Consider the following 12,720-nt stretch of genomic DNA (forward strand, 5'->3'; position numbering starts at 1 on the left):
TTCAACGTCAATCTATCCATTCCTGCACAATCTAACATCTTCTTAATTATCTCTTCATCTCGCAAATGTTTCTCCATTTTTCCAATGTTGTACAAATATAATCCTAGCTGCTGTTACAACATGCAATATTAAAACACATACTTTTCTTCTCTAATGTTTTCGATATTATACCTATTAAGAACAAGTTCAGGTTCAGGTCCACTGACTTGATTTGGATTACCCCAGAATTTCAGCCAGCTTTGCTGCTGAGAATTTGGAGTTACCAAACTCTACATGTTTCCCTGTCGTCTTTTCTAACCACCTGGGTATCTTCGCCCAACATTGTTTCATTTTGTCACATTTCCAACATTTGCTAGACCTATTTTTAACCATTTTAGCCACCCTAGCAGGTGGTATAAACCACCATTAAACTCGGCTGCGGTTTACCAAGCTAGGAGAGTTTGCCCCTTGAATCGATCTTGTGACTTCTTTCTACCTGCCTGTAAGATTAGGATCGAACCACATCCAAGCCTAATGATGATTTTGTAATTAAACTGACCTCCTGCCTTTCTGTCCCGCAGTTGTGTCCACCCCACACGCAAAGAGAGGAAACCCCAAGATAATGGACCCACTGGGCAACTTGGAGCAGCCCCGTAGTTTTCTGACAGTGAGAACCCTCAACCCATGGAACAGAAGTCTCACCACTTGAGACTTTCAAGAAGAGACCGGGCTGCCATCTGTCAGAAATGGTGTAGGGTCTCCCGCTTGGGCAGGGGGTTGGACTAGATGACCTACAAGGTCCCTTCCAACTCTGGTATTCTATATTCAATGGAACAAAAGTTGCCTTCAGAAATTGTGGGAGCTTCATCCCTGAAGGCTTTCAAGAAGAGACCGGGCTTCCATCTGTCAGAAATGGTGTAGGGTCTCTTCCTTGGGTGGGGGGTTGGACTACATGACCTCCAAGGTCCCTTCAAATTCTGTAAATCTGTTATCTGTTGTCTGACCTCCTGAATCCCCCCCCCCCCGAACGAAACACAGCCCTGGCGCATCGCATTTCCAGTAAAGTAGCAGTTGGCAAACGCGTTGCGCCTTTGAGCGCGTCCGTTTTACTTCTGGGAAATGGAATTATTCAGCGCTCCCACGGCACGCCTGGCCAGGAGAGGATGGGCTTTGTAGTCTAAAGCCCCCACCTCGCCCCCTCCCCCAGGACGGCGGGGCTGCGCGAGGCTGAGCTGCTGGTCTCCCAGTTCAGGGAAGGCGGAACGGGCTGGGGATGATGGGAGCCGCGCTCTTCTCCCCGCGAGGCAAGCGGAACCCCGGGGACCCCCTCCCGCCCCCAAGCCCCTCACCTGCGGCCAGCACCACCCCGGCCAGGTGGGCCAGCAGCGGGGGCTGCAACGGGACCCCCATCGGCGCGGCCGGAGCTCCAGCCGGATCGCGGGTTCGCTCTGGGCTGCCGGGGCGGGTTCAGACGGGAAAGCTCCGGGGTTGGGGCCGCCCCGGCCGAGGTGGGGCTTCGCTGCAACGGGGCGGCTTCCCCGGGAAGGGCTGCGAAGGCTCTGCGCGCCCCGCCCCACGGCGAGCCTGCGCTTGGGCTGCCCCGAAAGCCCCTTCCCCGGGAAGAAGCGGGCCAGGCGGGGCCCCCTCTTGCTAGTAAGTATCATCGATTCAAACATGGAGAGAGAGAAAATATCAGTATTTAATTTTGCATATCATAACTGCGGCCAGAATAACCTACGCACAAAACTGGCAACTGTCTTCCATTCCTTCAGAGGATATGGTAGTTAAAAAAATACATGAATGCGCTGAGATCGATAGCCTAACCAAGCTGTTAAAAAATAAACAAGATAGTGACTATTATGAAATATGGAACATTTGGTATGAGTGGTTAAAGAAAAGGTAATATCTGATATTTGGATAAGTTATGAAATGACAGAAGACCTGCATTTAATCACAAACTATATAGAGAAATTAAAACATTAAAAGAACAAAGGAGTCATTGTAACAAAGTAGACCACGTTAATAATAAAGGAAAAAAATAGTCATTTTGTTAAAAACTGCAATTAGAAAGATACAAACTAGCACAGAACAAAAGGACTGAGAGGAAAAATAGAAAGTGTAGAAAAGAAAAAAAAAGAACAACATAAGAATATAGTAAAGAGAATTTATTTGTAGGGGGCGTGCATAAGCGCACCAAAGTGCCTACCGTCCCTGTTCTATTGTTTCTTTTCTTTTTCTTATATGTACTCATTTCTTGTATTCATCACTATGTTTATCCTTATACCTATTTCTTGTAAGCAATTGACAAATCAAATAAAAATAAATAAATAAATAAATATTTCATTTAGCGTATGACAAATACATGGACTTATAGTAGTTCAAATGTTAATGTCCACCCAGCCAGTCAAGGACAGGGTGGTTGGTCTATCTATGTTGAAAAATATCAGACATTGGGTCAGTATGAGTTCTTGATGGACATTCGGACACGATTTATTTATTTTATTTATTTGTCAAACATGTACAAGATAACAAGTATAAGTATGAATATAAACAACAAAGGGAGTAAATACAGATAAATGGGGACAGTAAAACAGGACAATGTGATGGATATTTTGTCCAGGAGCACCACAGTCACACTACTAAGTAAAGAGAAACAAATATATAATAGAAATATATATTCTCCTTCATTGCAAATATAAACAATTTTAGTAATTTTTCAGCTTCTCTTAAAATACAGCAAATGGCCTCTTCTTCTAATATCCCATTTTATATATATATAAATAAATCTTTAAAGCCCCTCGTTCAGTCCTGATCAGTGAAAGTCCACTAGTAATTACCAGAGATAACCTGATTTAATCTTGGTCTAATAAACCAATTTTACATTCCTTCATTTTTTTACTTTTAACAGTTTTGATCTTATCCCTTCAAATAATGCCTGGAACTTACAGTAATTTCTTTTTCTTCCTCCCTTCTCACAAAATTCTTCAAAGCTTTAACAAGTCTCAACTGTAAATCCAATTAGAAAAATTATCCAGACAACACTTTTGTGTATCACTTTTAATTATTAAGACTTCAAGCAGGATTCACTTGCATATCCAGTATTGCATCTCTGGCCTGTCATTTTAAATTTACTTTTATGTAAATCTTAGTCTTGTCGGTTGAATCTTGTTCCACTTCTGTAACATCTTTTAAGCACAGTCTATCTATAGAGGCAGAAACTCTTAAAATTAACTTTTGGGTCTGTTGTTGAAACATAATCTTCAACATGTCCAATGTTAAGGTATTTTGTTCCATTCTGCATTTGTTTCTCAAACTTAATATTCTTTTCCTTTAATTGTAATGTGTAGTTATTTCTCTTTCTCTTTCCCTCTAAGTCCAACCTTCAAACACCCATCCTCCCATTTAAATAATAATAATAATCATCATCATCATAATCATAATAATTCAAAACAATGATCCCACAGGAAGGATGCTTATAATAACTTCCAGAATCTTGTTTCAAATCCATCTGGTCTGTTTATAATTTTCCAAAAACAAAAGCTTGAATCACCCTTTGGCTGCTTATTTCAAAAGGAAACAACACTTTCGAGTCCTTAAACTTGTATTTAAAACTTCTTTTGTTCGGGATTGAAGAGAACTCACCTGGTGTCAAACCGTTGACCCCAAGTTTCCCGATTGCAGTTAAGAAGCCGTTGCCAAAAGTTGCTAGAAAAGGAAGTGTGCAAAAGGCAGCGTCCTCCGAAAGACACAGGCTGCAGGTAAAACAAAATGGCGGCTTCATTTCCATGAGGTCTAAAGATGCTGGATGCACCTGTATTGAAGACTCCTGGGGAGGGGATACTTCCTGGAGCAGTTGTGGTCCATCTCAAGCCCTTTCCCTATCCGGAGAGGAATTGCGTAGATCCAGTCAATCTGCTAATTCTTTATTCTTCCATGGTCATCAGCTCTACTTTGAACGGATCGGTCTTCAGTTCACCATTTTTTTACTTGGGGTGTCCTTGAAGACCCCCCAAGGAGCAACTGCCAGGCCAGGCCACAATGGCAGGGCAGTGATGGTCAAGCTGCAGCCCTGCTGCCCAGTTGCTGGTTGGCCTCCAGGTGCCATCAAGGAGAAGCTTGTCAAGCAGACTTGGCATGCCCTGGGTCCTGTCCCTAAAACTCTGCCATCTGTTGGCAACCTGGAAATGGGTTTTTCCAGAACAGCATCCCACCAGGGAACTCTGCAGCTGCCTTCATAGTGAAGGTCCTTTCGAAAAGAGCTTTTCTCCCAGGTCAGGAGCCTCTTGGGAGGACCTTTTCTGCTCAATGGGCTTTACAGGGCTCCTTCGGTGTGGATTGCTGTCAATGGGGGCAGGCAGCCTTATGAGGCTTATGAATCCATACGACCCTGCAAGGACACCTCTCTATTTAAAAGGGACCCACTTCCCCATGACCCAAGGCAAACATGGAAAGGCCGAAGGGCCAGGCCTCTGGTTGCCGAAGCACCCATGAATCATCTAAAGGGATTTGCAGAAGTGAAGCTCTTCAGGAAGCACACCCACAGAGTTCAACACAAAGATGACTTTTGTTTTAGCCTGAAATGTCAGGATTTACCCCCAAAATGGTGGCGCCTTCTGCCCAGCAAAGCAGTCATGGAAAACTCCCTCTGTGCGGTTGCTGCCCTTTGGGGGAGCTAAGCAGCCAGGCTGCTTCAGGGGTGTTTCCCCACAGAGGACACGGCAGGTCACACCGACTTCAGTGGGCGCAGCGTTCCACTGCAGAAGAACTTCTGCCCACCTCACAGCTTAGCGGGAGGCCCCTCTTTCCTTCCCAGGAAATCCCTCCCACCCCTGAGATTGCAGCCAGAAGGCAAAGACATCATTGCTATCAACTTCAAAACAAGGGCCAGCACGTTGAAGTGCCAAAGGAAACTAGAGAGGAGGGACAATTTCCCGAAAGACGATATATGTGCTTGGCAGCGCACCGTACTACCAATCCCAAACACAAACACAGGACCTCAGGCCAGACAAAGCCCTGGCTCCCCAACTTTCGTTTGGGCGCTGGAAAGCCCACTGGCCACTTTTGCAAAATTGGGAACAATAGGTAAGGAGACAAGAAAGCACCGTGAATAAGAGGAGAGGTGAGAAAAACCACCAGCTAATTAGTAATCACACCTCCAGGAATCTCCAAACTCTTTTGGCCTGCAAGAAAACCACACATTCCCAGGTAAACCCCCTGCCCCCCCCCAGCTCCTGTAAACCCCCCACAAGTATCTGTCTTGTAATGATTCTTGCCCATAATAGTTCTGCCCCCCTGAGTTGCTCGGCCGTGTAGGGAAAGAGGGGCCAGTTTGCTTCCTTTGGGGATAGAAAATGGCTCTCAGTTCTGCTTCTCTCTTCCTAATCTTGGTGGCTGGGAACTCCCAGCCTGGCAGCCAGAAAGTACTCTGCACATGCTCAGAAGGTGCTTGTTTTTTTTCCCAGGACTGCTCTGGCAGGGAGAAGGTGCTGTAAATTAAGTCAGGTGTGGCTCTTATCTTTTTGTACCTGAACGTCTGTCTCAATCGCTTTCTGTTCTATCTGTTCTGTCTCCAACCTTGGCCACTTTTTAAGACTTGTGGACTTCAATTCCCAGAATCCCTCAGCCAGCAAGGATGCTGGGTTGAAGCCCACAAGTCTTAAAGTTGCCAAGGTTGGAGGCCTCTGTGCTATTGTAAGAAATAAGAAAATTCAAAAATAAAATGTAGGTAAATATGCTGGAGATGCATATAATCTTTATGTTGTTCTAAGATGGCTGGAGAAAAGATATGCTGAAAGTACACTGATATGTAACAATGCGGTGTTAGAAATAGATATTTCTTTGTTCCCACGCCATTAGAAAGAGACCCTGCTGAAGGAATATTCCTTAATGTCAAGAAGATGAGAAAAAGCCATGTAGGCAAAATATGAGCCGGGTGGTTATTGGGAGGTGTTGAAGGAGATGATATTGCCTCCATAAGGCATTTCGGGTTAGCTGTGCTCAGTCACTGGACCCAATGTAGGAGGGGCGTAGCGGGGGTCGCGATAGAAAACTATAAAATGTAACGTTCTGAAATCTCAAGGTGTGGTTCTTGGCTCAAACCTCACGTTGAGGTTAGCTAAGATCCTAATGTCCTTTGCAAACAGCTTTTTCCCCTTTTGTATGCTTTGATTTAAGGTTAAAAATAAAACCTCTGTGTTTTCACCGATCCCAGTTTTTGTTATCTGGACTCATTTCCAACACTGACGCAAGTGGGTTTGTTATCACGCTATTCATTAAACAGCGAGGGAGACCCAACCCCTCCCAGGTCTTTTGCAGAATGAATACCGATGCTTAAAATAATTCTTGTACAAATGTTTGCCCTCCATTCAAATTGGAGTGTTCCTTCTGTATCGTCTGGATATGGGATGGAAGTGCTCGTCTCCACCCGAAGCGACGATCCAGCCTTCTTCTGAGGACAGAGAGCTGAGCCTCAAGAGTCCTCCAAGCATCTCCATCCCACTGTGACCTTCTTCTCAGGATCTTTGGCTTTTCGAGAAAGCGAGTCCAGCCGCTGGGTCTACACACCGTGCACAAGCCCATCGTGGGCTCTCTGACATTGGCTTAGCTGGTTGTGCAAACCTAATCATTGGTGTTTAGGGCTCTGTCCAAGGTGTAAGCCAGCCAGTTCTGGCCTGCGATAAACCTTGGTTAAACAGCTAAGCAAACCCACCGGTGTGTGAATATCACAATTGTGGTTTTTGCCCAGTGCTTTTCAATTTTCATAATGATGCTATCTTCACCCCAACTGTGATAACACTTCCTGTATTTGACAAATTGCAGCCTCTGTGAATTTACATAATGCTTAATACACATAAGATGTTTTAAAGAGGCCACAAATGCTCTTTGCTGCTTTGCTGTGATATTTCTTAACGGCAATCATGCGGGACGGCAAGGAGTAAAATTTGGTGTAGGCTGCACCCATTCCAGGCTGATTACAGAGCATAAACATGACATGGCAACGTTTCCCTCTGCCTGGGATGAAGGATACCTGAGCACTGACGCCACAGGTGTCAGGGTCAATCTCTCCTCTCTTTTAGCCTTTCTAAAACTTTCCTTTCCCACTTTAAAAGCAGGGAAGAAAAAGTTGGGAAGCCCAACGAACAGTTGAGCCAGCTCAATGTTTTTAAAACTTTGGCAACTTTAAAAGGAGTGGACTTCCAATCCCAGGACCCCTGGCTGTGGCTGGGTCGAAACCGTCACATATTCACAGTTGTCAAGTCTGACAAACACTTGAGCTGCTTGGCAAAAGCTTCAAACAAAGCCAAACACGGCAGAGAAGGTGTTTGGTGAGCTGTTCTGGGGCAGGAATTCCACCTCACAGGAACCGCTGCTTCAAAAGAATGCCGCTTCTTCTTCTTCTTTTGGCTGTCTTCATTTCTCATTTTGACTTACACTTTATTTCTGGGGAGGGTTCCTCCCCAAAAGCTGGACTTTTTTTTTTTTTAACACGTTCATGATAAAATCAAGAGTCCCCCTAATCTCAGAGGGAGTGGGCCCACTCCTAAAGCGAGCCCCTCTTGTTATTCCTGTGCTGCCTTTTGACAAGTTGTTTCCAAGCCAGGGCTCCCCCGTGCAAAGGCCTTCTTGGGCGAAAAAAAGGAACTGATTCATATCTACCAGGAAGTGGAGTCCCTTCTCCCCCTTTATTTGAATAATTGGCTTTGGAACAAAAGAGCAGAAGAAGAAGAGGGAAAAAAAGAACACCCTGTTGGCTTTGATAGAAAGCGCAAGACTTTTGCATCCAGCAATTTGTTAAAAACAAAACAAAACAGGAAGGTGTGATAGGATGTGCAGCTCAGGAGAAGAGATCCTGGCAAGGTTACCAAATTAAAATGTGGGTGGCCAGGCTAAAATTTGTCAAGGGCCACTTTCTCTCAAGGGAGGGAAAATGCTTCTCCCTGGGTGGGTGTCTTTCTCTCTCTTCCAAGCCTCTTTAGACACCACTTTCCTAACCTTTTAAGGACCGAGTGGCTCCAGGGCCCCTCTGGATGTCCTTCTTGGGGACTGGACAGCAACGGGGATCCTACCGCAGCCTGCATATTTTGGAAGGATGCTCAGGTGAAGGACAGGATATGCAAGGCTGCGCCATTGCCAATATTCTCCCCAATCTCTGGTCCTTTGAAGCCCGTTTCAGATTCTCACTGGAATGACGAAAAGTAGAGGAGAAAAGCCAAAGATGTTTTTAGCCCGTGGTTGTTTATTCAGGTTGGCTGAAGGTGGCTGGATGCCTAGTGGGAGGAGAGGCTACTCTAGTGCTCCACTCCATTTCTGCACGGTCTGGGAAAGCCTTGGACCCGAGAGCCAGGAGGACGAGGTGCTGAAGTCCAGTAAAGAGGGACCGGTCATCAGCCTTGCCACAAATTAATTCCTCCTGTTTCTTGGAATCATAGCAGGTTTTCTGTACAACTGCCGGCCGTTTGACAGTTTGACCTCCGTACCCCATCAAGGCATGGCAACTCATAATTGGTCACTGGCTTTGCTATGCAAACAACTTTCGGCTGCAAAGTAAGAGGCAGCAATTGTGCTTTGGAACACCTCCAGGTTGGAAAACAAGGTTGTTAGCCTTTAGAGGCGCGCATGGACTAGCCTGCTCTGAGGTGGGTTGGTTTGCAGACAGAAATTGGGGTTTTGCAAGAAATGCCTCCTTTGCAGAACCAAAGGACGGGGACTGGTTTGAGCAATTGTGGGATTGAAACAAGGGCCGAGCAAAGTCAAGCCAGACCTAAAGGTTTCTAGAAGAGGACTTCCCAAAACAAACGGCACGTATTGTTGGTTTAACACAGCATTTGGGTGGGTCGAAAGGCGATTCTTTTTGTTTTCTTGCTTGTTTTTCTAACCCATTTGGAGAATTTTTGGATTCTGAGGTAATGAAGTCACAGTTGCAGGTCTGAACTCCTCTCTCATGTATATTAAAATGACGTTTGTGGGCGATAGGATTTGGAATCCGGTGGCAAAGCTGACACAGGATCATTTCACTGGTGCATGTTGTGCACACCTAGCAGTGGCCATTGTGTAACAGGAAGGGGCTTGACTCCGTCTTTCAGGGGAAGGGAGGCCTGAGCTTATGGGCCAATCTTGGGTGCAAAGCCAGGACGTGGGCTAAGCAAGAAGAAGGTGAAACACGAATGCACTGACTCATCCTCCAAAAATGGGCTTCTTGGAAATAATTAGGAAGAAAGGAAAAGTAGAGTAAATGCCGTCATGGTTGGATAGATGAGTGGACGATTCCACCTTAAAGTGTCAATAGGCAGAGGTTGTGTTCAGCAGGTTCTGACTGGTTCTGGAGAACTGGTGGCGGAAATTTGGAGTAGTTCTGGAGAACCAGCCAATCCCACCTCTGACTGGCCCCGCCAACCCCATCTCTTCTCCGCCTCCCATCGAGTCCCAGCTGATCGGCTGGGTCTCCTTTGGTTGCCTTGCACAGGAGAATGGAGCTGGAAAGCAGGTCAGTGGGGTGGGGAGGGAATGGGGATTTTGCAGGATCCTTCCCCTGCCACGCCCACCAAGCCACACCCACAGAACCAGGAGTAAAGAAAATTTGAATCCCACCACTGGTCAGAGGAGGCTAAAATCGAATATTCCCTCTCTCTCTCCTGCCCAGAAATACCTGGCATGTGATGCCCGCTGAGCAGCTTTGCGTGTGATGGGCAGAAGGGTGGAAGAAGAGACACCACCTGGCTTTCATTTGGTTTGGAATGCTTTTTGCACCATTCAAATGTCCCCGAAAGTCCCAACACACACACACACACACACACACACACACACACACACACACACAAAACTTCCTGTTTTCTCTCAGCGACAACTTGGTCTAGTGGTAAAGAGGCTGGCCTAGGAGCCAGGCGACGGCGACTTCTAGCCATGCCTAAGGCGCGAAAGCCAGCTGGGTGACTTTGGGCCAGAGGCTTTCTCAGCCCCCCAATGCCAACTGGCTCCAGCGACGAGCCACTTAGTCAAGGCCGGGCATCCTTGTCTTTAAAAGGCTTTGGGCAATCAGGTGGTTTTGCCTTCACGTGTTTTCCTTTTCAAGCCAGGATTTGGGCCCGATGCAAACCCAACTAGCCAAGGCTTATTAGAAACAGTTAACTTATCCAGATAAGGAAACCACGGCCTAACGGCTGCCAGGTTAGTCTTGAAAAGCAGTGGCCGCGTCCCCTTTCCTCCCCTCGCTAAACCACCTAAATTCCCTCTGAAGGAGAAGGCTGGCTGGGAAAAGGGGGGATTCTGTGGCTGAGCTGGGCCTTGGGAGCCCCAGCCTCTTTCTCTCTCTGGTGGGGCGATTCCCCATTTCAGGGCTGCAGCCCCCGGGAGGGAAGCCCTGCAGTGGCAAAGCAGAAGGGATAGCAAAAGCAGCTTGACTCCCGCCTGACCTGTCCTGCCTTGTTTCCTTTGGCTGGAAACCAGACTGGCAGCTTTGGCATTTCTGGAGGGCTGGGTTTGCTTTGGCGGTGGCGCGACACTCAAGTCAAGACCGAACCAGTTCCTCCCCAGCCTTCCCCCCAGGAGTCATCTAAGGGGGGAACCACCCAAGAACGGGCAGATAACTACTGGAATGCCACTTGGCTTGGCATCCAGAGCCAGATGCTGCTTGGGGGTAAACAGAACAGCAGAACTCCCATGGCTGTCATCCCCCTCCATCCCCCCGAGATTAAAGAACACATGTTTTATAGCCTGGCATGCATGTCGAGATAGGAATCTGCTGTATTCAGTCCTGCAAAAAAAAAACAAAACCAGAAATTTTGCTGAGATGGATTCAAGTCGCTCCATAGCCAAGCGATCTACGGAGTGGTAACCTCAACAGCAAAAGTTGCTTTCAATTCTCCTTAATTTGTTTTTTCTCTTTCGTTTTCTCTTCCTCCTTAAAAATCAGGGAGGCCCAGCAGGGAATAGGGCCTAAGCAATTCAGGGCAAGCAACCAGGAACGTGGGCGGCCAGCGGTGAGTTTGCAGATGTTTTAAAAACCCAGGTCTTGCTAAATAAACCCTAAACCTGCCTAGCTCCAGGCCGTATGTTGTTCTCAAGCACAACCACCAAAAGAAAACTACCGTTTAACCTCACGTAGAGGCAGTTATGTTCCAAGGAGGCAGGTTGAGCCAACTCAGGAAATGCTTTGAAACCTATTCAGGGCCACCTTCGGTGAGGTTCTCGCTCTGTTTGGGAACCGTCGCGGTTCCTGCTTTCTGCGGGAGAGGCGGAGGCCTCCAACTCTGAGCACCGATTACAAAAACAGCTTCCCACTTTATTATATTCCATTGTACAGCTTTACAGGGCAGGGTTTGGGGGTCCCGTGTTCAGGGAGACAAGGCTGGACCAATGCTTTCGAGGTACCTTCAGCACAACGCAGCGAAGGTGGGAAGGAAGGAAGGTAGAAAATAGAGGGCAGGAGGCACTTTCCCGGTTCAAATAAGTACCCTGTGAGGAAGAGGGACGGGGAGAGCCCCGGTTAGGCATCGGAGGTTCCCCCGCTTCAGGCAGCATTCAGAATATTCCTGAGAAAGGTCTGGCAAGCGTCCAGAAGTTCTCCTGGTCTCCTCCTGAAACTCCAGGTAGGTTTCAGAAGGAGCCGTATCTTTCCCCGGAAGTCCCGCTAATGGCACAGAAGACGTGAAGGGTGTTGGGCAGCCAGGACGGATGCCCGGGGTATTCTTGGTAGATCTGAAACAGAGAGAGATGAGTTAGCAGGGGCCTCTGCATCTCCGAGGAGGAGGTAAATATTTGCTCAACCCAAAGGAAAACAGAGCGGTGTTACCCAGCCTGGTCTTCAGAGCTGTTATGGCAAAGGGCAGCATGGAGGAGAAAAGAAAGAGAAGGAAAGAGAAGTTACTGAAGGCAAGAGACGGGCTCTTCGAGGCCCAGGGGGTTGGCTTGCAAAACTCCAGGGGAAGAAAAGTTTTGGTTCGGGTCGCTTTGGGATCAAAAGGAAGGAGAGCAGCCAAACAGAGCCAACCCAGAAGGAGCAGCTGTGTTTCAGCCAGGAAGAAGCAGCTTCTCCGAGGCTGATTGGCTCCTTCTGGGGGACGTGGCTCAAAAACACATTTCTGCAAAATGTTAGGCGAGGTGCAACCCGCTCTCTGATTCATCGTGCATGTGCACACACATAAACAGGCAGAGGGAAATTGCCTGCTACTTGGAGGCGTCACCAAGTTGGCTTTCCTCCTGCTTCGTTGTTCTTCAATGGGGTGGAGAATCTTGCAAGGCCAGGAGAAGGAATCTGGAAAGGTTACAGTCCAACTTTGGCAACTTTTAAGGTCTGCGGACCTCCAACTCCCGAATTCCCCTTCAAAGGAAGGAGCTGTGCATTGAAGTCCACAAGTCTTAAAGTGGCCAAGGTTGGACAACCAGATGGGCAGCTTCCCAGCCTTTAAATGGACAGATCCCCCGAAATTCTCACTTGGGCCGTGATATGCAACCCACTTCCTTCTCCTGGGGGTCCACTCCTGGCACGGCTGACGGTCACTCACCTTTCCTATCTCATTCCACAATTGCAAGCTGCACCCCAAACCTCCCTCAGAATATCAACCGAGCCTTTTTCTGGGTTGCTGCTCTGCTAGTTCTTAATCTGGCCCTCCTGTTCCTACTTCAGTTGCCTCCTCCAGAGAGATGTGAGGGCGGTGCATGGAGTAGTGCCGGATGGGGATTATGGGAGGGGGAGCCTGCGCTAAAGGCCTCTTGTCGAGGCCTCTGCCCAGGGCAGCACTGACT

General features: G+C 47.5%; 2 protein-coding genes across 6 annotated transcripts in view; both read right to left on the bottom strand.

Moving 5' to 3' along the window:
• IL13RA1 (interleukin 13 receptor subunit alpha 1) overlaps window positions 1–1,423 on the bottom strand; it is a 16,178-nt gene extending 14,755 nt beyond the window's left edge. For all 3 annotated transcript variants that reach the window (XR_015750734.1, XM_026687065.2, XM_087972252.1), the window contains exon 1: window positions 1,329–1,423. Coding sequence is in view for 2 of the 3 variants with exons in the window: in XM_026687065.2 (XP_026542850.2) it covers window positions 1,329–1,389 (61 nt within the window). In the remaining variant the exon portion in view is untranslated. The remainder of the gene's footprint in view (window positions 1–1,328) is intronic.
• Window positions 1,424–11,236: 9,813 nt separating this feature from the next.
• The window catches only part of DOCK11 (dedicator of cytokinesis 11), a 57,539-nt gene continuing 56,055 nt past the window's right edge, over window positions 11,237–12,720 (bottom strand). For 2 of the 3 annotated variants that reach the window (XM_087972253.1, XM_087972255.1), the window contains exon 53: window positions 11,237–11,673. In XM_087972253.1, coding sequence (XP_087828379.1) covers window positions 11,572–11,673 — 102 coding nt within the window. In that variant the 3' untranslated portion in view covers window positions 11,237–11,571. Of the gene's footprint in view, window positions 11,674–11,767; window positions 11,786–12,720 lie in introns of all 3 variants that reach the window. The other variant, XM_087972254.1, reaches the window with a different exon arrangement.

The sequence above is a fragment of the Notechis scutatus genome, chromosome 10 (genome assembly GCF_049901735.1).
Source record: "Notechis scutatus isolate UNSWTSFEM ecotype Mainland chromosome 10, rNotScu1.2, whole genome shotgun sequence".
In the NCBI taxonomy this organism is placed as follows: Eukaryota; Metazoa; Chordata; class Lepidosauria; order Squamata; family Elapidae; genus Notechis; species Notechis scutatus.